The 27,712-nt window shown below is 41.8% G+C and overlaps 1 protein-coding gene across 1 annotated transcript; it reads right to left on the bottom strand.

Annotated features, from left to right (window-relative positions):
* Positions 1-9,081: 9,081 nt before the first annotated feature.
* On the bottom strand, positions 9,082-18,270 carry gask1b (golgi associated kinase 1B). Its single transcript, XM_021561418.2, has 4 exons — positions 17,134-18,270; positions 12,833-13,050; positions 12,445-12,671; positions 9,082-9,938 (listed from the first exon to the last, which is right to left on the bottom strand). Exons 1-4 carry the CDS (start codon positions 18,068-18,070, stop codon positions 9,731-9,733), a joined length of 1,590 nt encoding a protein of 529 aa, XP_021417093.2. The 5' UTR covers positions 18,071-18,270; the 3' UTR covers positions 9,082-9,730.
* Between the last annotated feature and the right edge of the window lie 9,442 nt (positions 18,271-27,712).

Here is a 27,712-nt window from a genome sequence, read left to right on the forward strand (position 1 = left end):
TCGTATTGCGTCAGACAACAACATCGACGAATACGCTGATTCGGTGAGCAAGTTCATTAGAACGTGCGTTGAAGATGTCGTTCCCAATGCAACGATTAAAACATTCCCAAACCAGAAACCGTGGATTAATGGCAGCATTCGTGTGAAACGGAAAGCCCGAACCACTGCTTTTTATCAGGGCAAGGTGACCGGAAACATGACCGAATACAAACAGTGTAACTATTCCCTCTGCAAGGCAATCAAACAAGCTAAGCGTCAGTATAGAGACAAAGTAGAATCTCAATTCAACGGCTCAGACACAAGAGGTATGTGGCAGGGTCTACAGTCAATCACGGATTACAAAAAGAAAACCAGCCCCGTCACGGACCAGGATGTCTTGCTCCCAGGCAGACTAACTTTTTTGCCCGTTTTGAGGACAATACAGTGCCACTAACACGGCCCGCAAATAAAACATACAGACTCTCCTTCACTGCAGCCGACGTGAGGAAAACATTTAAACGTGTCAACCCTCGCAAGGCTGCAGGCCCAGACGGCATCCCCAGCCGCGCCCTCAGAGCATGCGCAGACCAGCTGGCTGGTGTGTTTACGGACATATTCAATCAATCCCTATCCCAGTCTGTTGTTCCCACATGCTTCAAGAGGGACACCATTGTTCCTGTTCCCAAGAAAGCTAACTGAGTTAAACGACTACCGCCCCGTAGCACTCACTTCCGTCATCATGAGTGCTTTGAGAGTAGTCAAGGACCATATCACCTCCACCCTACCTGACACCCTAGACCCACTCCAATTTGCTTACCGCCCAAATAGGTCCACAGACGATGCAATCTCAACCACACTGCACACTGCCCTAACCCATCTGGACAAGAGGAATACCTATGTGAGAATGCTGTTCATCGACTACAGCTCGGCATTTAACACCATAGTGCCCTCCAAGCTCGTCATCAAGCTTGAGACCCTGGGTCTCGACCCCGCCCTGTGCAACTGGGTACTGGACTTCCTGACGGGTCGCCCCCAGGTGGTGAGGGTAGGCAACAACATCTCCACCCCGCTGATCCTCAACACTGGGGCCCCACAAGGGAGCGTTCTGAGCCATCTCCTGTACTCCCTGTTCACCCACGACTGCGTGGCCACGCACGCCTCCAACTCAATCATCAAGTTTGCGGACGACACAACAGTGGTAGGCTTGATTACCAACAACGACGAGACGGCCTACAGGGAGGAGGTGAGGGCCCTCGGAGTGTGGTGTCAGGAAAATAACCTCACACTCAACATCAACAAAACTAAGGAGATGATTGTGGACTTCAGGAAACAGCAGAGGGAACACCCCCCTATCCACATCGATGGAACAGTAGTGGAGAGGGTAGTAAGTTTTAAGTTCCTCGGTGTACACATCACAGACAAACTGAAGAGCGTCCACCCACACAGACAGCATCGTGAAGAAGGCGCAGCAGCGCCTCTTCAACCTCAGGAGGCTGAAGAAATTTGGCTTGTCACCAAAAGCACTCACAAACTTCTACAGATGCACAATCGAGAGCATCCTGTCGGGCTGTATCACCGCCTGGTACAGCAACTGATCCGCACACAACCGTAAGGCTCTCCAGAGGGTAGTGAGGTCTGCACAACGCATCACCGGGGGCAAACTACCTGCCTTCCAGGACACCTACATCACCCGATGTCACAGGAAGGCCATAAAGATCATCAAGGACAACAACCACCTGAGCCACTGCCTGTTCACCCCGCTATCATCCAGAAGGCGAGGTCAGTACAGGTGCATCAAAGCTGGGACTGAGAGACTGAAAAACAGCTTCTATCTCAAGGCCATCAGACTGTTAAACAGCCACCACTAACATTGAGTGGCTGCTGCCAACACACTGACTCAACTCCAGCCACTTTAATAATGGGAATTGATGGGAAATTATGTCAAATATATCTCTAGCCACTTTAAACAATGCTACCTAATATAATGTTTACATACCCTACATTATTCATCTCATATGTATACGTATATACTGTACTCTATATCATCCACTGCATCTTTATGTAATACATGTATCACTAGCCACTTTAACTATGCCACTTTGTTTACATACTCATCTCATATGTATATACTGCACTCAATACCATCTACTGTATCTTGCCTATGCCGCTCTGTACCATCACTCATTCATATATCTTTATGTACATATTCTTTATCCCCTTACACTTGTGTCTAAAGGTAGTAGTTTTGGAATTGTTAGCTAGATTACTTGTTGGTTATTACTGCATTGTCGGAACTAGAAGCACAAGCATTTCGCTACACTCGCATTAACATCTGCTAACCATGTGTATGTGACAAATAAAATTTGATTTGATTTGTAAAAAAATGTCTCAACTTACCCCACACTCCCCTACAGTGAAGTTGGACTGTCTGGCCATAGCAGTGAGGGAAGAGTTAAATGTTAGGAGGACACATCCCTTTCAGACAAGACAGCTGTGGCCTTGTCAAAGTGAAAAAATAAACGAAAAGAACCTGGCTCTATGCCCAGAGCCAGAGCTGTGTGTACATGCAGAAACCATATCTTCACGCCAAACTCCACGAAATAGAGCATAACAGAGTATAACATCACAAAGATACATTATCGAGGCTTCAAATTCCGGGTCTATATATTATTTTGAAAGTAAAGGCCTCTGGAATGAGCAGACATTCTTATTATTTCCCTCAAGTGGATGGGAGTCCTTATCAAGAACACCGCTTCCTCTAGCTGATGGGAAGCAACTTGAGAGGACATTCTGTTGTGTCTACCTTTCTGTATTTTGAAGAAGAACGAGAGTCCTATCTATGTTGGCCTTTTATCTCTCCATCTCTCCGTTGAGGTCGCCCCACTTTTCATGTGCTGTCTGTCTGCCACCCAGGTGTGATGTTGTCAAGGCACTCAAAACCGTTTTGGTATTGGAAGGAAAGTCAAGGCGGTGCAAAATTCCAGCTAGCACTATGATTCTACATGGTTGAAGAATGATTAACTAGGTCACTGCCTGAGTAGGCAGCTAGTGTTCCAAACCACAGGGATGGAACAATTAGTGCATATTTTGTATTTTATGGTATCGTCATTTAACTCCTGAAACATATGCAGTGTCACTAACTTTGGAAGTTACACCTTCGGCGTTAATAAGATGCAGTTTCCCATGGTATATCTCAATACAAAAATAAGCTGAATACACACAACACCATGGTTTAATTTATCATAATCATGAGGATAATTATACTCCACACAAGCATACATTGCAGGTTCATATTCTGCACAGTAATGATAACTTAACAACATTTACCTAAGGACGATGCTGGTTTTGAAAAACAATCCCAATCTATTAAAGTATAGGATAAAACTATCCATCGGGCTTACACTGAAACACAAAATAGTTTTTTCCCCCCGTGGATTCAGTGAGTGTCATTGGCTGAGCAGAGAGAGCTGTGAATGGGGAAAATTGACATCATGGTTTAATGCAGTGATTATCAGTACTGGGCTGAATACAGAGAAAAGAAAGAACCTCTCTGTTTGGATGTAAAGTCTGTGCTGGGTGAGCCCAGCTGTCTGGAACTCACATGAACTGTGCTCTCCCAAATAATGCTCTCACAGAGAGCGAGAGAGAGAGAAATAATTGGCAACCCTATTGGACCCTTAACAGTCATGCCAATTCAGCACATTTGAGTATTAACTTGAGGCAAGGGGGATATAGAGAGGCAAGAAAGAAAAGTCAGTAATGGGGCCAACTGCTATATTGTTTATTATTAATCCTGCTACCAGTCTGGATTCGAACCAGGGACTGTAGTGGCACCTCTTGCACTGAGATGCAGTGCCATACACCGCTAGCTGTAGGCCATTAGAAGTACTCACATGAAGGGGCATGATTAAACATGCAGGTATTTCGTCCTCCCTTTTTTGACTCGACATAGGCCCATGCTCACATGCACAGGCTGTCTATCTATGTCTGTCTGTATGTGTTTCTGCATTATTTTAGTATGAAAAAGTGGACCTTCAGAAAGTACTCACACCCTTTAACTTTTTCCAAATGTTGTTGTGTTACAGCCTGAATTTAAAATACATTCCATTTAGATTGTGTGTCACTGGCCTACACAACACCCATAAAATCAATGTGGAATTATGTTTTTCAAAGTTTTTACAAATTCATTAAAAACAAAAAGCTGAAATTTATTGAGTCAAGTATTCAACCCCTTTGTTATGGCAAGCCTAAATAACTTCAGGAGTAGATATGTGATTCACAAGTGTCATAATAAGTAGCATGGACTCACTCTGTGTGCAATAATAGTGTTTATCTTGATTTTTGAATGACTACCTCATCTCTGTACCTCACACATACAATTACTTTTTAAGGTCCCTCAGTTGAGCTGTGAATTTCAACCACAGATTCAACCACAAAGACCAGGGAGGTTTTCCAATGTCTCGCAAAGAAGGGCATTTACTGGTAGATGAGTAAAAATGAAAAAAAGCAGACATTGAATATCCCTTTGAGCATGGTGAAGTTATTAATTAGTAGCCTATTTGGCTAGCAAGCAAATGGCTGAATTGAGGAAAGGGTGTTCTCTTGCTTCTACAGAAAGCAGTGAAAACTCCTTTGACTCTATTGCCGACCATAAGGCCATTAAATCAAATATCCAGCCACCCTAGTTAGACTACTCTTTCTGCTTCACACAACAAGCGGTACCGGAGCGCCAAGTCTAGGTCCAAGAGGCTTCTAAACAGCTTCTACACCCAAGCCATAAGAGTCCTGAACATCTAATCAAATGGCTAACCAGACTATTTGCATTGCCCCCCTCTTTTACGCTGCTGCTACTCTCTGTTTGCTACTCTCTGTTTATTATCTATGCATAGTCACTTTAACTCTACCTACATGTACATATTACGTCAATTACCTCGACTAACCTGTGCCCCCGCACATTGACTCTGCACCGGTACCCCATATATATAGCCTCGCTATTGTTATTTTACGGCTGCTCTTTTTAGTACTTTTATTTCTTATTATTATTTTTTGTAGGTATTTTTTTAAACTGCATTGTTGGTTAATTAAGGGCTTGTAAGTAAGCATTTCACTGTAAGGTCTAAACCTGTTGTATTCGGTGCATGTGACATGTAACATTTTATTTGATTTAAGGATGTTTCTGAAAACTTCACCTGTGTCAAATGCCACGAACTAAATGCTGTCAAGAAGAGGATCATTACTTTACTTGAGGAAATGAAACATCTAGACGAGCGTCTAAGTTTGAATAAGGAATAAGGAAATTCCAGAGAGCATAATTCTGATCCTCGTATTATTAGGAAGAGACATTTTTTAAAACTTTTCTCCCCAAGCGTTTATGTATGACTGAATTAGCTCTTGAGCATTTCTCATCTGTTCCTATATCACTGGCAAATAAACACGCTCCTTTAAACGCTATAGACAATAAAAAAAATCTAATCCATGGTTTTCTACAGTACTTTCAGATATCTTTAGAACAAGAAACCATGCCTGGGCCAAAGCTAGACTAACTGATGCTGTTGTGGACTGGCAGCTTTTCAGGCAACTGAGAAATAAATGTGAGTCCTTAGTATAAAAAAAACTCTATCGCTGACTCTGCTGGTGATTAATCTAAATTTTGGAAAACAGTTAAGGCGTTAAAGTGTGGAAATTCTTCTCCTTCCAGATCCAAGCAAGTTATACTGAACTCTGACATCGTTGTTGAAAAAACGAGATGCTTTTAAACCAATATTTTATGTGCATTGGTTTTTTATTTGAAGGAAATCTTGGTTTAATAGACCCGGGTGTCAGTAAACTGCTCATTCTTCTCCCATCCTCTAGTCATCTTGATAGAGGGCCAGACAACCCCCAGTGAATCCTTGTACTCTCTGGAATAACTGTCTACTTCTGATGTATTGGAACAACTACTTATGTTTGATGTTAAAACATCTACTGGGCTGATATGCTTCATCCCTGCATATTACAGCTGTCTGCTCCATTGATTTCGGAAGCAATAACACATATTTTTAGCTTCACAATTATATTGAATACTATCCCTAGAGATTGGAAGGCTGCCCATGTGCTTCCTTGACAAAGGTGGGGACCCGAGTGATCAAAATAATTATCTTCCCATATCCAAACTCTTTTGCCTAGCAAAAATCCTGGAATCATTGATCAATACTCAGGTTAGATCCCTGTAAACTGCAACATATTTTCTGAATGTAAAACAGTCAGGATTTCAGACCAGGTCATAGTACCATCTCTGCTACTTCTATGGTTTTAAATGATGTCATAAATGGTTTGATATGAAGAAACGCTGTGCTGCCCTCTTAATTGACCTGTCCTAGGCTTTCGACACCGTGGATCACATCTTACTTACTCAGAAATGCGCCACACTTGGTTTAGATCGGGCTGCTTGTAGCTGATATAATTATTTAAACGACAGACCACAGTGTGTACTTACTGAAGGCGTTAAATCAGGATTTCTAGACATAAAAAGGTGTCCCACAGGGTTCGATTCTTGGTCCAGTTCTTTTCACTATTTATATTAACAGCATTGGTCTATCTGTACAAAACTGTAACATTCATCTGTATGCAGATGATACTGTTGTATACGGTACTACCCCTACGGCAGCTCAGGCTCTGCTGACTCTTCAATCTGTTTTTACTACCTTGTAGAAAGCCTTGTTGACCTGAAGTTGGTACTAATTGCTGGTAAAACCTAGTACATGTACATGTTATTTTCCAAATCATGTAATAATATAACTGATTATTTGTGCATGAGTACGTTAGATTGTGCCCCCATTGATCGTGTCCCAGCCTATAAATATCTGGGCATCTGGATTAACGAAAAGCTATCTTTTTAAAAAGCATGTTGACGAGTTAGTTAAGAAATTAAGAACAAAGTTAAGCTTCTTCTGTATGAATAGGGCGAGCCTTTCATTAAATAGTAGAAAACAGATAATTTAGTCTACATTCATTCCTGTTATAGATTATGGCGATATTAAATACATGAATGCAGATAAGTGTTTTCAAGCCCTTGGACACAATGTATCATAGCGCACTTCGTTTTATTACTTAGGACAGTTTTGACACTCACCACGACATCCTCTATCATAAAGTTGGTTGGACCTCTCTAAAAACACATACAGTGGGGCAAAAAAGTATTTAGTCAGCCACCAATTGTGCAAGTTCTCCCACTTAAAGATGAGAGAGGCCTGTAATTTTCATCATAGGTCCACTTCAACTATGACAGACAAAATGAGGGGGAAAAAAACAGAATCACATTGTAGGATTTTTTATATATATATTTGCAAATTATGGTGGAAAATAAGTATTTGGTCAATAACAAAAGTTTCTCAATACTTTGTTATATACCCTTTGTTGGCAATGACAGAGGTCAAACGTTTTCTGTAAGTCTTCACACACTGTTGCTGGTATTTTGGCCCATTCCTCCATGCAGATCTCCTCTAGAGCAGTGATGTTTTGGGGCTGTTGCTGGGCAACACGGACTTTCAACTCCCTCCAAAGATTTTCTATGGGGTTGAGATCTGGAGAATGGCTAGGCCACTCCAGGACCTTGAAATGCTTCTTACGAAGCCACTCCTTCATTGCCCGGGCGGTGTGTTTGGGATCATTGTCTTGCTGAAAGACCCAGCCACGTTTCATCTTCAATGCCCTTGCTGATGGAAGGAGGTTTTCACTCAAAATCTCACGATACATGGCCCCATTCATTCTTTCCTGTACACGGATCAGTCGTCCTGGTCCCTTTGCAGAAAAACAGCCCCAAAGCATGATGTTTCCACCACCATGCTTCACAGTAGGTATGGTGTTCTTTGGATGCGACCTCCAAACACGACGAGTTGAGTTTTTACCAAAAAGTTATATTTTGGTTTCATCTGACCATATGACATTCTCCCAATCTTCTTTTGGATCATCCAAATGCTCTCTAGCAAACTTCAGACGGGCCTTGATATGTACTGGCTTAAGCAGGGGGACACGTCTGGCACTGCGGGATTTGAGTCCCTGGCGGCGTAGTGTGTTACTGATGGTAAGCTTTGTTACTTTGGTCCCAGCTCTCTGCAGGTCATTCACTAGGTCCCCCCGTGTAGTTCTGGGATTTTTGCTCACCGTTCCTGTGATCATTTTGACCCCACGGGGTGAGATCTTGCGTGGAGCCCCAGATTGAGGGAGATTATCAGTGGTCTTGTATGTCTTCCATTTCCTAATAATTGCTCCCACAGTTGATTTCTTCAAACCAAGCTGCTTACCTATTGCAGATTCAGTCTTCCCAGCCTGGTGCAGGTCTACAATTTTGTTTCTGGTGTCCTTTGACAGCTCTTTTATCTTGGCCATAGTGGAGTTTGGAGTGTGACTGTTTGAGGTTGTGGACAGGTCTTTTATACTGATAACAAGTGGAGGACAGAGGAGCCTCTTAAAGAAGAAGTTACAGGTCTGTGAGAGCCTGAAATCTTGCTTGTTTGTAGGTGACCAAATACTTATTTTCCACATAATTTGCATATAAATTCATTAAAAATCCTACAATGTGATTGTCTGGATTTTCTTTTCTCATTTTGTCTGTCATATTTGAAGTGTACCTATGTTGACAATTACATGACCTCTCTCATCTTTTTAAGTGGGAGAACTTGCACAATTGGTGGCTGACTAAATACTTTTTTGCCCCACTGTGTGAGCCTGGAAGAACTCGCTTAGACTCATTGAAACTAACTGGGAAAGAGTGGGGCCCTCCATGAAAAACACACACTGAGGGCTGTGTTAATGAGGGCTGTGTTAATGAGGGTTCAAAGGAGTTAAAACAACAACCGCTCTTACTCCCGGCACTGACATGGAAAATGACCCCACAAAGCTTCATAGTCTATATAGGCTCAATCGCAAGACCCTGTTTATACCAGCCTTGCAAAACAGACACAGTGCTTTGGCTCATGTTTCATAGGCACCAACTATTTCTGTCCTTGACTTGTCTGACACTTTTAAGGCTGATGATGTCATGGTTGAAAGACCAGAGAGGGGGCAGTCTACTGTATATGTTATTATGCTAATTTGTTTCTGGGTCAAAGTCTCATGTGTTTCAAGTAACAGTACATTTATTTTCATCAACATTTGAAATATTATTAAAATAAATATAAACAATACAACTGGTAATGTTGGAGGACTAACATCTTAAGCGGTACAAATGAAACACTTTGTATAATATCAAAACAATTTCTGCCCCGTGGCAGTACAATACAGATGTTAGACCATCAAAGAGTTGTAGGCTACTGTAAGGTGAAGTCAGAGGAGCACTATGGTACATGAAAAAGGCCCAAAGAAATGCTACAAATATAATTGTTTACTGTATTACAGTAATACTGTAGATGAGTAACATTAAATATTATAATAACAAAGCAAAAGACTACAGTAAGACTGTTGGGTTATTGAATACAGAACTGTAGCCATTTTGTATAATGAATACTAAGAGTAATGTTTCAGCTTGACAATTCAGAGCTGTGAGATTCTGGCTTGATACCAAATCAGCCAATACAGTACGTCCTGTTGGAGTGAAAACCCTCGAGACCCTGGTAGTTCTTTCACTGGCAAATATTTTGATTCAAGGAATGGAAGTTGTTTTTTGGCTTTCGGAAAGGGAACTTAAATGACAAATGGCTTGGTCTTTGTGGAAGATCAAATTCCCTGTCTATATCTACTCTCCATCTTCTCTCCTTTTCCAAACCCTGTGATGTCATACATTCATGGGCACCACTTTGATGCCGTGGGAATTGATGTATGTTAGGAGAACCTGGGCCCGTCTCTCAATGACGTCGATGAGCTTCTCGATGCCCTGCCGTCCTCCCTGGCTCTCCCAGTACAGCTGATCCAGGAACAGTGACTGGAGGAGCTTCTCCCTCAGCTTCTGGCTCATCAACACGGCCACTGCCTGTTCTGGAAGCCTGGGTGGAGAAGAAGTTGGTAATTTAATTTACTTGGATAGTTGGCAACACTATTTGGTTAGATGGTAGCACTTTATTTGGATAGTCAGTAACTGTTTAACAAACTATGACCACAACTGTTTGATCCATATGCACATACTGTACATTTATATGCAAAGGCATAGAAAGAATGTATTCCTTAATTAAAAAAGATGTACTCCCAATATTCATAAATTCTACAATGGCATAATGTAATTCAAGGTAATATAATCAAATTCTGCCCATGCCTAGAGTACATTATCCAGGCCGGAGCCTTCTAATATTTAACTAATGTGAAATCCAGTTGAAAGCCTCTGCTTTGAAGAAGATCACTACAAGCCATGTAAGAGGAGAGGTGACCACTGTCAGTGCCAGAACAAAGTCCCCCCACTTGGTCCTCCCAGTGGTTTGTTCCACTGATTTATTCATCACAAAATGAAGATGAAACACAGGGAATGTCCCTGGGTGTGTCACCAAGCCTATGGGTGGGTATAATAGACTTCCTAACAAAGGCATGCACTTGGCGATTACGTGTTAGAATGTGTGTTAGTATTTTCCCACAGTGTGAAGTCAACAGGGAGGAATCTCTAGACTAAGAGCTGACTCAACCACAAATTGTATGCAGGGGGTACATTGTAGATAGTTGCTGATTGAAAGCTGAGAATAAAAAAATTCTGCACACTGTACAGTAATATTGCTTGCAAATACTTTTTTGTTTGTTTTTGTACTATATAGTACCATAGTACTATTCAGAACAATAACTGTATTGTCCGACTAATTATCAATTCACTATGCTGTCTATATACAGTACCAGTCAAAAGTTTGGACACACCTACTCATTCAAGGGTTTTTCTTTACTTTTTACTATTTTCTACATTGTAGAATAATAGCGAAGACATCAAAACTATGAAATAACACATGGAATCATGTAGTAACCAAAAAAGTGTTTAACAAATTTGAGATTATTCAAATAGCCACCCTTTGCCTTGATGACAGCTTTGCACAATCTTGGCATTCTCTCAACCAGCTTGATGAGGTAGTCACCTGGAATGCATTTCAATTAACAGGTGTGCCTTGTTAAAATAACATTTGTGGAATTTCTTTCCTTCTTAATGCTTTTGAGCCAATCAATTGTGTTGTGACAAGGTAGGGGTGGTATACAGAAGATAGCCCTATTTGGTAAAATAACAAGTCCATCTCAAATAAGCAAAGAGGAATGATAGTCCATCATTACTTTAAGACATGAAGAAAATTAAGAACTTTGAACATTTCTTCAAGTGCAGTCGCAAAAACCATCAACCACTACGATGAAACTGGCTCTCGTGGGGACCGCCACAGGAAAGGAAGACCCAGTGTTACCTCTGCTACAGAGGATACGTTCATTAGTTACCAGCCTCAGAAATTGCAGCCCTAATAAATGCTTCACAGAATTCAAGTAACAGACACATCAACAAACTGTTCAGTAGAGACTACGTGAACCTTATTTAACTAGGCAAGTCAGTAATGAACTCATTTGTATTTACAATGATGGCCTACCCAGGCCAATTGTGCGCCACTCTATGAGACTCCCAATCATGGCCGGATGTGACACAGTCTGGAAACGAATCAGAGACTGTGGTGATGCCTCTGATGCAGTGCCTGAGACCCCTGCGCCACTCGGGACAACTGCTGCAAAAAAATCACTATTAAAAGGACACCAATAATAAGAAGACTTGCTTAGGCCAAGAAACACGAGCAATGGACATGATTGGAAATCTGTCCTTTGGTCTGATGAGTCCAAATTTGAGATTTTTGGTTCAAACCACTGTGTAGGTGAACGGATGATCTCTGCATATGTGGTTCCCACTGTGAAACATGAAGGAGGTGGTGTGATGGTGCTTTTCTGGTGACACTGTCAGTGATTTATTTAGAATTCTAGGCACACATAACCAGCATGGCTACCACAGCATTCTGCAGCGATATGCCATCCCATCTGGTTTGCGCTTAGTGAGACTATCATTTGTTTTTCAAAAGGACATTCTCCTGACACACCATTAGGCTGTGTTAGGGATATTTGACCATGAAGGAGAGTAATGGAGTGCTGCAACAGATGACCTGGCCTCCACAATCACCTGACCTCAACCCAATTTAGATGGTTTATGATGAGTTGGACCACAGAGTGAAGAAAATGCAACCAACAAGTGCTCAACGTATGTGGGAAATCCTTCAAGACTGTTGGAAAAGCATTCCAGCTGAAGCTGGTTGAGAGAATGGCAGGAGTGTGTAAAGCTGTCATCAAGACAATGGTAGCTACTTTGAAGAATCTAAATATTTTGATTTGTTTAACACTTTTCTTTGGTTACTACATGATTCTATATCTGTTATTTCATAGTTTTGAGGTCTTCACTATTATTCTACAATGTTGAAAATAGTACAAATAAAGAAAAACACTTGAATGAGTAGGTGTGTCCAAACTTTTGACTGGTACTGTATTTTGACGTGGACTCACTCCTTGATTCCCTCCAGTAGTCTGTAGTCCAAGTTGTCCTCGTCGCGGTCGAAAAAGCCCTTGTTTTCAGTGAAGACCAAGTGCCTGGGGTCGTGACCCCTGTGGATGATGTTGGCCAGCGTCAAACTGTCCATGTCCCCACATTCCAGGTGGTGGCCCTGCTCCACACACACATCCTCCTGACGAGGCCTGAACCCACAGCAGTTCCGGTCCAATCGGCTGTATATCTGAAGAGACAAACATTATTTCCCTAAGCTATTACCTCAAAAGAGTGATGCCATTGCCAATTATCTCAATCCAACAGTGTCCTAGTTTGACAAGCTTCCTTCTGAAGACATTTAACACTGTAGTTCATTTGAAAGACCAAACACGTGTGATCGTACAGTACCTGCAACAGGAAATCAAACAGGGCTAGTTTGCTCCACTCATAATGGTGAATGCTGGAGCAGCCAGAGTTAGGCTTGGGCGTGACGTTCCTGTTCCAGCACCTCTGTTTGAGGGAGCTCTGGTACTCCCCCCATGTCATCCTCACAGTGGACTGGCCCTCTGCATTGTCCCCTGGAGAGAGAAAACCATCCCACAGCACCACAGGGCAAGGCTGGCCATCTGTGGGATGAGGGGGATCCAGAGGTAATGTTAGTGTGACCTACCGAGCGTCGAACATGGGCCAGCAACAATGTCTGTGTTGGCCCACGGCGTTATGCATTTGCACCTCTGTTTCTCAATCTCTCCCACAGACTTATGAGGACTCAGACAGCTGCATGCTCTGCTGGCTAAAGGAGCTAGCACTCGCAGGCTTCATAGCTCCAGGGCTGATACTTCTGCTCACAAATATGCTTGGCCTTATAATATTACATTGGCTACAACATTCCTGGAATGCTGATTTGGGAAGAGATAGACGTGACATAGCCTACACGCTATTAAAATGTCACCTTAACAGTCACGAGTAAATTAGTCTAGTCGTAAAACTAAATACAAATAAAACTATTATATTTTAATATTGAATACTGCATTCTTGGGTAGGGCTTGCAAGTTAAGCATTTCACTGTACTGGTGCATGTGACAAATAAAACGTACAGTGATGAATAAAACTACTGTTCCATGAAGGAGTGAATGAGGTATAACATAATATGGGAAGTCAATCACCAATTATATTCACCTGAAGAAAACTGAAATCACGCCAAAAGGGCCAATGGATGGCGAGCCCGCCCTCAGAAGCTCCGCCTTCCTGGGGCCACATTCATTTCCTCAATTCAGTACTGCTCTTCAACAAGCCCTGATGGCGCGAGGTCAAAATATATTATACCTGGTTTCCTCCTTCCAGGAACAGTAGTTATTTTCATAACTGTACGTTACCTTTCAATCGGTCACTCGGTATAACATACTATGGGGACATGCAATCACGCCCCAAGCCGGGGCAGAGAGTACCAAACTAGGAGGCCCACGGTTACCCAAGCACACAGGTTCCACCAGATCCAAAAATGGGATACAGAAGCCACCTTTTTCCTTAATACTTACCCGAGAAGCCTGAACTGTCAGAGCCTCATGAGGCCTGAACTGTCAGAGCCCTGTATAGGGAACCATAACCTGCTGCAACTTGGCTATGCACACTGACATGCTGCCACTGCAGCCCATATCCATAGACCCCACTGTTCCAAGAACAATACTTACCATGCGAGCCTGAAATGTCAGAACTCAGACAAGGAACCGCAAGTCCAAAACAACAGAACACCTGTTGTGACTTGGCACATGCATGCTGCATAGAGTCTATGAACCACGGCAGGAACCTGGAAACTGTACGATGTCACTGTAGCCCAAGGCTGAAATCCACAAGAAACTGTGGTAACCCTGATAATGCACACTTTACACGCAGCCACACCCCAAGGCAGACGACAATGCATGTTTTCTTACAATTCGTAAAGACCTACATAAGCCCTGCTGAACCGGTCCCATATCTGGGCAACACCGAGGGGTGCAGTCTCCACTCCGTAGAGATAGGAGGACCCCCCCCAGTACGTCACCCTGAGTGACAGGAAATACGTACTGCTCCATTCGAGCAGATATAGGGCCAGGTTTAGGAATGAGCAAGACCACGTACCCCCCTGCCTGTTGATGTACGCTACTGCTGTTCTGTTTTCGGACCTTACCAACACATGCTCGCCCTCCAACATCGGAAGGAAACACCTCAGCGACAGTCAGTAGCACTAGGTAATTGATATGCATTGCACTTTGCACTGCTGACCAAATCCCTCTTTCGGTGTAGCTATAGAAACCCAAATAACCACAGGCACAAACAAAAAGGCATGGCGTGCTCCAAATGAAACCATCCCAGAGAGACTCTGAATGCGACCCTCCTCTGTTGGAACAAAAACACATGATTCAGAGCCGAGTCCAGAACTAGACCCAAAAACTGAATGCGCAGAGCTTGAGCGAAACAACTTTTCTTGTGATCCACTATGAACTCCAGAGACTGAATATGGGAAACCAGCGTGGCAGTGTGGAGCTCCACTTGTTCCCTCGACTCCGGTATGACCAGCCAATTGTCCAGATAGGCCAATACTCTGATCCCCTGCACCGCACAAGTGCCATAGCCGCTTAAACCACCATAGAAAAGGTGTGGGTAATGGGGAGAGCCCGAAGGCAGCACCAGATACTCATAGGTCACACCATCTAAATGAAACCTCCAACACTTCCTGTGGGGAGGATGTATAGCTACATGAAAACACGCATTCCTTCAGATCCATGGACCTGAACCAATCGCTGGGACGCACTGACTGCAATAGCCGGCGAAGTCTGACCATTTTGAACTTGCAAACCTTGAGGTGCTTGATTAAAACATGCAAGTCCAGGATGGGATGCAACTTTCCATCCCTCTTGGGAACTAAGAAGCACTAGTACACGGGTGGCCCCTGTGTACTTCTGACACGGGGGCCACCCGAATAGCCTGCTTTTGAAGGAAAGAGTAAATCTCCTCTCTCAAGACAAGCACTAGCACCTCGAGGACCATTGATGTATTGACGCCACCAAAAGGAAGAGGATGCACAGCAAATTGCAGACCGTACCCCCTCATCACCCATGGTGAAACTGCACCTACCTGCCACTTGACGGAGCATGCTGACCGTCTCCCCACATTATCTTCTGAAGGGGCAGAGTGCCACCCTGAAGACTGGGATAATTCGTTTTTTCTGTCACGCTTGTTTCCATATCCACCAACCTTGACAACCGTCAGTCTGAATGTGGGAACTGTGTTAATTATGCCCACACTTGGACAATACCACACTCTCTATACCCTTGAACACCTTGGGTAGAAGCAATGTGGTACCGCTGTTCTAATACCTGCCCCACACCGGGATCGGGAATTTCGGCAAACAGTAACTTGCCCCCATTGGGAGCAGTATTGCCACAGTAAACACTTGGGGAGCAGGGACGCAAGAGGATGCCCCCTCCCCCAGCATCCAGCTAGGGTCACGAGGGCTGCTTCTTCCCCTGCGCCGCAGAATAGTCTGCTTTCACCCCGCTATCCTTAAACCCAACGCGGTGACTGTGCCAAGACATCCACCACTGCCCAGAAGAACCAAGACGGTCACCGACCTCAAAGCCACCCCTGGCCTGGGGCAATCAGGAATCTGGGACAACGTCAAGCAGAGGTGGCGCTGAGCCACCACCATTGCCCCCATACTTTTCCATACAGCCAGGACAGATGCAGCATAAAATTAGCCGCAATGCAGATTTCGTAGAGACGCTCTGAAACCGGCTTCCCCGCCTCCACGATATTATTTAGCTCCTGCAGCAAATCAGTATGATGCATCTGCAGTATCATGACCACATTCAACAACTGAGCCACCACACCCTCAGCCTGGTACACTTTGTTCTGCTGATCCACCGAAAAATCGGCACGGTTTATTGAGAAGCTCCAGGCTCGGATTAGCCCCCTTATTAGGCTCTGGAGATAAATAACTTGCTAGCTTTCCATCCATCGGCAGTGTGCAATCGAGCCACACTTTCTCCATACTGTCTACATTCATGGCAGCACCTGCCTGGCTGAATCAGGGGAATCCCAGGTCACCTTTAGCTCATTTACAAAATCTTTAAACAGGGGTAAGTGATGCTTCACTGCTGCAGGGACAGAATGTAAAATAATCTATCACAAAACATCTAGTGGCCCTTTTGAGTACTTCAGATTATTACAGGTGTCTATAATCTCTGGCCCTCTCAGCCTTATCACATGTAAAATATGAAATAAATAAATATGATTAAAAAAAATAAAAAAGACAAATCCATAAAACATTATCTTAAATATAAACCATAAACATAGTGAATTCAATTGGTGTTTAATATGAGGGTTTTAAGCATGAGATGTCCTTTTATACTTATTTATTTTACTAAGTCAATATGTATGTCTTCATGTTTTGACTTCAAACTAGTGGCAGTTGTGAACACAGTCAATAGTTGAAAGAGTTGCACAGTTAATCGGAAAATAATACCATTGTTGATTAGATGCTTTTTTCAATAATTCAACTATCTACAACAAATCCATGGACAATAAGGACACATAATACATTCGTACTTTTTGTTATTCAAGTAAAAATTACCATAGATTCTGTTAATAACCAAAATTACTGAAGGTGACGGTAACATTGGAAAAATGCCGGTAGTTTTTCAACCCTAGTCGGTGGACAATGGGCCTACCTTGTACAAACGGAAACTTCCTGCTGACAGCGGCAACGCTCCGGTTCAGTCCCAAGACCCTATCCAAATGGAAAGCGAAAACCTCGCTCGTGTCCACTGGACTTTTGATAACTCCACATTGTCCTATACACACTTTATGGTCCTTGAAATCGTTCTGTTTGTCAGAATGGATCAAGGACAAATATGATGTGCTTTCAAACAGCAAGAGGGGGATAAATTCCTTATTGGACACTTCATGAATACGCGAAACTTTACCATCAGCAAGAAAGCGCATGGCACTAATGTCCTCTTTGCTGAACCACGGCGGTGCCCTCTCACTGTATATTCGAATAGAACTGACGTGAGGTTCTGTTTGCATCTTTAAATTCGAGCTTACATCTCGTGTTGCATGATTTATGGTGTTCATTTGTTTCCAAGTTATGTCGATTCGGTTAGTGCGCTTTTGTCTCCATTCCTCCCTCTTCAATGTGCCAATTTTATTTTGCGTAAATCCCTCATTGGGTTTGGTTCTCCTCGCTTTTCTCCTTAGTTTCGGTCTCACTGTTCCCCTCATAATAGATGGTTTAATGCGCCTTGACTTTAGTGTTATGTACACCACATTGGACCGCGTTGGAACCACTGAGGGTAATAAAGAGTCGTCGTTAGCACCGGTTGGTGAGTCGGCTGTTTCCGACGGGCTATCATCATCGAACCTCAGAGTGTATAGTACCAAACTCTTCTTGTACCCGTGTCTGCCCAATCGTCTATCCTGGTGCAGCAACGAATGTCCAACCTGGGAAACCACGAAAAACAGGTACACACAACACGCACCCACGATGATCAAATTCCTTTTCGACGGGGGATACCTCCGAACGCAGTTAGATATCCTCAGAAAATACGAACACGACCAAAGAATGAGAGACTTTTTGATGTCTCCAGGACGTATTAACGTCTCCATTAGAACTCGTGATCCGACATGGTTAGGCTATCTGTTTGTCTTTGCCCGGAGCTCAAATAAGGATAAGGACAGCGGCGGCGCTGGCGGCGCATAACTTCCGAAAGTAATTTTCAACTGAAAAAAAGTGATGTCCAAAATCAGAACGCGATGAGAGGGGATGTGGTAATCCTTGTTTAGGTCAATGTGTCATCGCAACAGAGGAAGGGTGGCTTTGTTGCTATAGAGAATTAGTAGGGACAACTGTCAAAACAGATAACATAATCATGTCAGGACATGAATAAATGAAGCCTATAGCCCCCACTATCATAGATATATGACAATAGCCCAAACAATCAATATCACCTATATTAACAACATATAATATTGCATTGGTCAGTGGTTTGAATGTGTGTAAAAGTAACATCCCTCAGACGACATCTGCTGGTGTAGTTTTACACAGCGATGTGATAAAATGTGTGTGTGTGTGTCTGTTTGTCTGGTCGAGCCTATTGTCTAGTATTTGGAAAAACTGTTGAACCTGGTCAGTGGTACTAGGATAACAATATAGAAGGTCAGAAATACCTACTCTATTGTGATGTCAGTGCTGCAGAACAATAACAGAAGGGAAAAGGAAACATTCCTTGGGATGTGCAAGGTAGTGCAGAATATAAAAACAGGAAACAGTCCATCAGCATCATCACACTTGCCAGGAAGTGTTGGTTTGAGCAGATTAGATATACTTAAATTATGTAGACTAGCACTAGCAACAATCTCTGTGACCAAGCAGGATTTCCTGTAGTCAAGCATTTGTAAGTATTAAAAGGTATATCAATCATCTTGTTAAAATATGAAAAATATATCTCTGACTGAAATTTTGACCCTAAGCACACGAGGGAGCCAGACCCTGTATTCATAAAGAGTAGGAGTGCTGATCTAGGCTCAGGTCCCCTCCTGTCCATGTAATTGTATTCTTTATTATCTAAAAGTCCAATCCTAGATCCACAGTCCTAAAATCAACAATGCATATTGCTTGATGTCCATTGAAATTATCACTAGCTATGTTTCCATTCACTTGTCCAGTGATTGTTATTATTTTGTCAACATATAGAAAATAGATGTGACAATTGCCTGCTTGGGTGCGTTTTCATTCAAAATTTGACTTGTGTCGATGGAAACAGCTGGATGTAATGACGTCACACCAACAACAAAAAACTACGGTGTTGAACAAAAATGTAGTGGTTGAAGGGTTCCATTATCCATTTAGGGCTTCTGCAAGTTTCATGCTTTCTTTTTTCTTTTCTTGAGCGGATGGTCGGGGGCCCGGAATATAATTACAAATACATTTTAGATTGCAAAATGACCGCAAGAAGCCCAAACAGATGTAATATTTGACCTAAACATAATCATTTCAAACCTTGTATACAATCACATACAGTGCCTTCAGAAAGCATTCATACCCATTGACTTACTCCACATTTTGTTGTTACAGCCTGAATTCAAAATGGATTACATTACTTTTTTTCTCTCACTGATCTACACACAAGACCCCATAATGACAAAGTGAAAATAGGTTTTTTGAAACTTTTGCAAATCTATTGAAAATCAAATACAGAAATCTAATTTACCTAAGTATTCACACCCTTGAGTCAATACTTTGTAGAAGCCCCTTTGGCAGAGATTACAGCTGTGAGTCTTTAGAGCTTTCCATACCTGGATTGTGCAACATTTTCCAATTGTAATTAATTTCAAAATTCTTAGCTCTGTCAAATTGATGGTTGATCATTGCTAGACAACCATTTTCAGGTCTTGCCATAGATTTCCAAGCATATTTAAATCAAAACTGTAACACTCAGGAATATTCAGTGTCTTCTTGGTAAGCAACTCCTGTGTAGATTTGGCCTTGTTTCGGGTTATTGTCTTGCTGAAAGCGGAACTCATCTCCCAGTGTCTGGTGGAAAGCAGACTGAACCACGTTTTCCTCTAGGATTTTGCCTGTGCTTAGCTCCATTCCGTTTTCTTTTTTTATCCTGAAAAAATCCCCCAGTAATGTGGTACTTAGTAATGTGTTATATTAGATTTGCCGGAAACATAACACTTTGTATTCAGAACAAAAAGTGAATTGCTTTGCCACATTTATTGAAGTATTACTTTAGTGACTTGTTGTAAACAGGATGCATGCTTCCTTCTTTTCACTCTGTCATTTAGGTTAAAATTGTGGAGTAGCTAAAGTCACCACTGGACTCATGGTTAAATCCCTGGGTGGTTTCCTTCCTCTCCAGCAACTGGGTTAGGAAGGATGCCTGTATTTTTGTAGTGACTGGGTGTAGTGATACACCATCCAAAGTGTAATGAATAACTTCACCATGCTCAAAGGAATATCCTATGTCTACTTATTTTTTTTGTCCTTCTTTGCGAGGCATTGGAAAACCTCCCTGGTCTTTGTGGTTGAATCTGTGTTTTAAATTCACTGCTCTACTGAGGGACCTTCAGATAATTGTATGTGTGTGGTATAGAGATAAGGCAGTCATTCAAACATGGTCGGCCCCCTCATTAGGTAGGATTAGGCGCCCTCCTACAGCTTTTTCTGAGCTAAACTGACCAACTGACTAATTTTGGCCAGAAATAATGACAATTTCTCTCAACCAGTGGCATATGGACTTTTTAGGTTAGCGCTTATGCCGCCCTATGATAAGCAGTGCCCACTTTGTCAAAGGCAGGGTCACACAATATTTCTTGTCCATTCCCAGTGCGACTCTCCAGGGTGCTGTTGGAGAGATGCATCACTTTGCCGCTCCACCAGCATTCCATCAAAACAATAATTAACATAGACCATGAATCAGATAAAGGATATGGTAGAAAAGTATGTGGCCTTTTCTGCAGCCTAAAGGTTGGAGATTAAAATGTATGGCAATATAATGAGACTGAAACTTTTAGGCTACATCATGCAGATTTCTCTGATCAAATAGCCTAACCTAAATGGCGCGCAATCAAATGAAACATGCTCTGATAAATTAACAATATATCCTAAGGTCAAAGTAAAATGGACAATATGGAATGGACAATCAAGCTACTAACAACTGCTGTCCAGGAGTTTCATCCCATGTGGGCTAAATTGTGGTTTCAAGTTTGTATTAGCCAATGTTTTACAAGCTGTTCATAGCAAAAAAATAAAATACTTCTGCATTTGCCACTGTGTAAACACATTGCAAATAGGCTCAGGATAACTCCTCCAGATGTTGAGTAGCTGATATTTAGCCAAATTGATTAGTCACAGGAATCAGGACTAATAAAGCCAATGCCTGTTTTACAAACGGTAGGTCTACCACATGGATGGGAATTCCTAAAATTCCACTGTGGGGCCGAAATGGTAGGCTACACCCAAGTTAGCACCGACCCACTTCTTTTGGATACATTTTTTTTGTCTTACCTAGGGTGGCAGAACGGCCAGGACCGGCCCTGCATTTAAAAGTCATGTTAAACACTATTGCACACATTATGTGACTTGCACATTTTTACTCCTAAACTTATTTAGGCTTGCCATAACAAAGGGGTTAAATTCTTATTGACGCAAGACATTTCAGCTCTTAAAAACCTCTTTGGGCTGAAATCCCGCTAACGTGATCGATATGACACCAGCCAGTGAAAGTGCAGGGCGGCAAATTCAAAACAACAGATATCCCATACTTAAAATTCCTCAAACATACAAGTATTTTACACCATTTTAAAGATACACTTCTTGTTAATCCCACCACAGTGTCCGATTTCAAAAAGGCATTACGACGAAAGCAAACCAAACGATTATGTAAGGTCAGAGCCAAGTCACAGAAAAACACAGCCATTTTTCCAGCCAAAGAGAGGAGTCACAAAAAGCAAAAATAGAGAGAAATTAATCACTAACCTTTGATGATCTTCATCAGATGACACTCATAGGACTTCATGTTACACAATACATGTATGTTTTGTTCGATAAAAGTTAATATTTATATAAAAACGGAACAATGGGGGCCCTCTTGAAGCATGTGGGAACAGCAGACTGGTATATTGATTGTATATGTCCGTGAACACACCAGCCAGCTGGTTTGCGCATGCTCTGAGGACACGGCTGGGGATGCCGTCTGGGCCGGCAGCCTTGCGAGGGTTAACACGTTAAAATGTTTTACTCATGTTGGCTGCAGTGAAGGAGAGCCCACAGGTTTTGGTAGCAGGCCGTGTCAGTGGCACTATGTTGTCCTCAAAGCGAGCAAAGAAGTATCAATTCAGTTCAATTTAAAAAACGATTTATCCCAGGGTTATCCAGTTTGGGATAACCCTGCCCTAAAGTGAGCCAGCCCAATTTGACACTGTTTTTGGTGTGACATACCATCAGATATTTGTGGTGTTAACTAATGCTTTCAGGGCCTGGTAAACTGCTTCATCTTCATAGTAGCGTCCTCTGTTGTCCTGACTGGATCACTGCTGATGGCCTTCTCCAAGGTGTAGTGGAACACTCAATACACCACTAGGTGGCAACATTATACAGGAATGGCCCTCCTGGAGGAGGCATTGGATGTATTTGTGAGGTGAAATGTTCTGACTGTTACCGATTGAAAGGACAGAGCCAATTCACAGTCCCCTATTATTTTTCCTCAGGCAAACATATTGGTTCTAGAACATATATTTCTATCTGAAATATATGCTGTTTTCATGTTTTGCTGCCATGCTATTTTGTTGTCTTAGGTCTCTCTTTATATGGTGTTGTGATGTCTCTTGTCGTGATGTGTGTTTTGTCCTATATTTTTATTTATTTTGCATTTTTAATCCCAGCCTCCATCCTCGCAGGAGGCCTTTTGCCTTCTGGTAAGCAATCATTGTAAATAAGAATTTCTTCTTAACTGACTTGCCAGGTTAAATTAATAATAATAATAATAATAATAATAATAATAATAATAATAATAATAATAATACACCCTCTGAACAGAGCCCTGGATGGTGAAGTATGTCTGTGATAGTCCTTCAGTTTTGTCCGTGCGTCTAATGGAGCACCTGTTCAATTAGGGTTCAGCTGTTGCTGCTACTCGCTCTTCTGTTGTCATGTTTTAAATAACTCTCAATAGATTAATTCAATTGCATTCAGAATATGTTGACAGGGAAGATGTATTTATAACTTCCACAATGTTTATACAGTGCTGATATCAATTTGTGGTGTTGTCTGTGGCACTTTGCTCTGAATTTGAGCTAAATATTTTTATGAAATGTGAAAAACTATGAACTTAAAATATTAAACTCCTAATATTTGGAACACATGGGTTTTTGAGCACTACACTTAAGGGAAACTGGTGGAGAAAGCAGTAACCCTAATTGGTATGCTAATCTACAGTATAATTAGTTCCTGAAAAGTTCATAAAGACTGCTTTCCATACACACAAATAGCTTATTTCTCTCATTTTGTTCACATTTGTTCATATCCCTGTTAGTGAGCATTTCTTCTGTGCCAAGATAATCCAACCACATGACAGGTGTGGCATATCAAAACGCTGATTATACAGCATGATCATTACACAGGTGCCACTTTGTGCTCGTGACATTAAACGGACACTCTAAAATATGCAGTTTGTCACACAACACAATAGATGTCTCAAGTTTTGAGGGAGCGTATCAATTGGCATGATGACGGCAGGAATGTCCAACAGAGCTATTGCCAGATAATTTGTTCATTTCTCTACCACCTCTAACATCGTTTTAGAGTATTTGGCAGTAAGTCCAACCGGCGTCACAACCTCAGCCCAGGACCTCCACATTCAGCTTCTTCAGCTGTGGGAACATCTGAGGGGGAAAAACTCATTCTGATTGGCTGGTCGTGGCTCTCAAGTGGATGGGCCTGTGATCTCATAGGCCCACCAATGGCTGTACCCCTGCTCAGTCACGTGAAATCCATAAATTAGGGCCAAATTAATTGATTTCAACTGACGGATTTCCTTCTAGGAACTGTAATTCAGTAAAATCTTTGAAATTGTTGCATGTTGCATTTATTTTTGTTCAGTGTAGTTTGAAGTAGAACTTGGGGGACTGAATCTGATTATTTCTCTGTTAAAGCTTAACACATGGAGATGGGAACAAACCTAAAAATATTTAGTTAAAGTTAACCTTGAATAGAAGGTGAATCGTGCTTTTATTCCGCTCTTTGCTTCTGAATCTACAATGGGCTTTTTATTCAAATGTAAAAGAACAGTACTTGATGAATACTAATGACTTTTAGGGGTATATGACAATGGATCTTTTTTGTACTTTTGTTAGACTGTAATGAATCAGAGAATAACACACTTCAGAATCTGTGTAGCTATAGCAGCCATCTCCAGGCTACTTTTGACTAGGACCCCAGGGAAATCGTATTGTTCCTCAGCTTTAATCCTAGGATTAAAGTCCCCTCTATGTATTCATTATGTAAATTATAACTTATTAGTAATGAGTTTGAAAAGAACTTGCATGACCCTCTACTTTCAAAACCTCCCGGATAATTGTGAGATGTGTACATCAAGACAACAGACATTGTTTGATGCTTTTACCACTGGGACAAAAGAGTAGATCCTGAAATAACCTGTGGCTACTGTATAGTGGGGTGTCAGGATATAGAATAATGTACAGTACATTACAGTATAGTGGCCATGTACTTACTGGAGTCCAAACAGAAGTGCTGAGATATAGAATGAATTAACTTTATTTGCAGATATACTCACCCCGCATTGATGGCTTATTATTGACTTAATTTTTTTGTTATATGAAAGGGAAGGACAATGTTGGCTCAAGTTCTTTGGGATAGTCTAATTGCTCAGAATTTGCATTTGGTGTCCCTGCACATACAGTGCATTCGGAAAGTATTCAGACCCCTTGATTCTTTTCCACATTTTGTTATGTTCCAGCCTTATTCTAAAATGGATTCAATTGTTTGTTAAAACAAACTACACACAATACCCCATAGTGACAAATTAAAAACCGGTTAGAAATATTTTAAAACATTTTTTGTATAAATAATATACATTTACATACTTATTCAGACCCTTTACTTAGTACTTTGTTAAAGCACCTTTGGCAGCAATTACATACTTTAGTCTTCTTGGGTATGACGCTACAAGCTTGGCACACCTGTATTTGGAGAGTTAACATTATTTTCTGCAGATCATCTCAAGCTCTATCAGGTTGGACGGGGTGAGTCTCTGCACAGCTATTTTCAGGTCTCTCCAGAGATGTTCAAGTCCGGCTCTGGCTGGGCTACTTAAGGACATTCAGAGACTTGTACTGCTGTGTGCTTGGGGTCGTTGTCCTGTTGGAAAGTGAACTGTTGCCACACTCTGTAGCAGGTTCTCATCAAGGATCGCTCTGTACTTTGCTCCATTCATCTTTCCTTCGATCCTGACTAGTCTCCCAGTCTCTGCCGCTGAAAAATATCCCCACAGCATGATGCTGCCATTGAAACATGTAGATGATTTCATTCTTGTTATGTTTGTAAATACCCTGGTAGGTTGACCAATAAAGTGAACCAGGTTGCAGGCACTTTTTCTTGAGTGGACAGCTTGATGAAAGCCAGTCAATATTTAGGTCATGCAGAAAACATACCTCTCTGTTGATTTCACATAAGTAGTTAGTATCAGGCTTAAACTGTCAAACTGTCAATCAAATACTGTGATTTGTGAGGGGACGGGACTTCACACTATGATGTGAATATCACACAGTTTTGGTGTGGAGGGTAGGGATTTTGTTGGGGGGGCTTGTGAAACTGTTTTTAATGGGGTGTGTTTTGGGGGTCTGGGTTGAAATCCAACATTGTATTCAAACTGGTTGGGGGTAGATGTAAGCCTCCCAGAGCATTCACACCTGGCCCAGTGGGGAATTCACTACTAGTTGTCTGGACTTAAAGTTAAAGGTTTTCGTCCCCCAATAACTTTGGTGCTTTTTTTTTTACAAGTCTGGAAAATTATTATAAGTCTTAGCACAAATATCCAATCAGATCATCAAAATGGCTCATGTTTCAAAACGAATCACATGTTCAATTGACTGAGTATATCAAACATACTGACACTGTATGACATGAGTTTTATGATATGGACATGTGAAGTGCAGATCCCAGAAGCCATTGCACAGGTTGAATCTGTATAATATTTTTTTAGCAGGGTAGATCAGCTTTAATATTGCAGATAACATTGATGGAAGCCACAATCTAACTTCCTGACTAGCAACAACGATGTATTGGCTGTCAAAATGTGAAAGGAGGAGATTCAGCCTAATAGGAGAGTAAAAATACTTGTGCTGGTGACAGAGTTTCTCTGTTCAGTGTCTGTGTTCTTTTGCCCATCTTAATTTTTTCTTTTTATTGGCCATTCTGAGATACTGCTTTTTCTTTGCAACGCTGCCTAGAAATCCAGCATCCTGGAGTCGCCTCTTCACTGTTGACGTTGAGACTGGTGTTTTGCAGGTACTATTTAATGAAGCTGCCAGTTGAGGACTTGTGAGGCGTCGGTTTCTCAAAGTAGACACTAATGTACGTGTCCTCTTGCTCAGTTATGCACTGGGGCCTCCCACTCCTCTTTCTATTCTGGTTAGAGCCAGTTTGCCTCTGTACGCCTATGTAGGTATTCCATAAAAAATCTGTCGTTTCCAGCTACGATAGTCATTTACAAAAAAAAAAAATATTTTACCTTTATTTAACTAGGCAAGCACTGGTTGGTCGGGCCAATTTAGGTAGTATGTACATGAATGTATAGTAAAGTGACTATGCATATAAGATAAACAGAGAGTAGCAGCAGTGTAAAAGAGGGGTTGGTTTCTTCCTAGGTTTTGGCCTTTCTTTGTATTTTTCTTGCCACCGTGCTTCTACACCTGCATTGCTTGCTGTTTGGGGTTTTAGGCTGGGTTTCTATACAGCACTTTGAGATATCAGCTGATGTATGAAGGGCTATATAAATACATTTGATTTGATTTTAATTTGAATGTTTGGCATGGAATCAGATAAGTTCCTAATCTACTGTTGAGTTTATTTTATTTTTACAGGGACAATGCACATTAAGCAACGTTTCAGTAAAAGTGCCGGTTTTAGCCAGCCGGCTAATTTTCAACCCCAGTCCCTGGGCAGGTTATTAAAAACAATTGCAATATAGACAATCATTGAGCAGTGAGCACACGCAAAACAACATAGGACAGGCAAGACATAGCATATAGACAGAGCAACATAGAACAAAAAACAGCAAGACACAAACTTCTGCAGCAAGACACTGACACAAACTACTGAAACTTAGGACTGCACTACTACATAACATACTACTATCCAAAATGGTAACCCTTTATACTCGTAACCGTATACAGGTTGAAAATGGCCGATTTGGGCAATGATAAATGGTTAAACTGGAACACAGTGGCTGTACAGTAACATTATATAAATGTCAGAGCACAGGCTTTGTGCTTCACAGTTCTGTATGGGTTTGAATTGGCAGACATTCTAAACTTGAACACTGGGCGCGACAAGAAGTTGTCCTCATCCCTCCCACTATTTGTCAACTTTTGCAATTTTTTTTGTTGTCTGAGTGAGGGAAATGCTGTAAATTAAGAGGAATCAGCATTTTGAAAGATGAGAATTATAATAAATACCGCTTTGGTGTCATACAAGCAAGCCAAACACCCGTGAATCGAAACGTG

This window comes from Oncorhynchus mykiss, chromosome 14, assembly GCF_013265735.2.
Source record: "Oncorhynchus mykiss isolate Arlee chromosome 14, USDA_OmykA_1.1, whole genome shotgun sequence".
Taxonomy (NCBI): domain Eukaryota; kingdom Metazoa; phylum Chordata; class Actinopteri; order Salmoniformes; family Salmonidae; genus Oncorhynchus; species Oncorhynchus mykiss.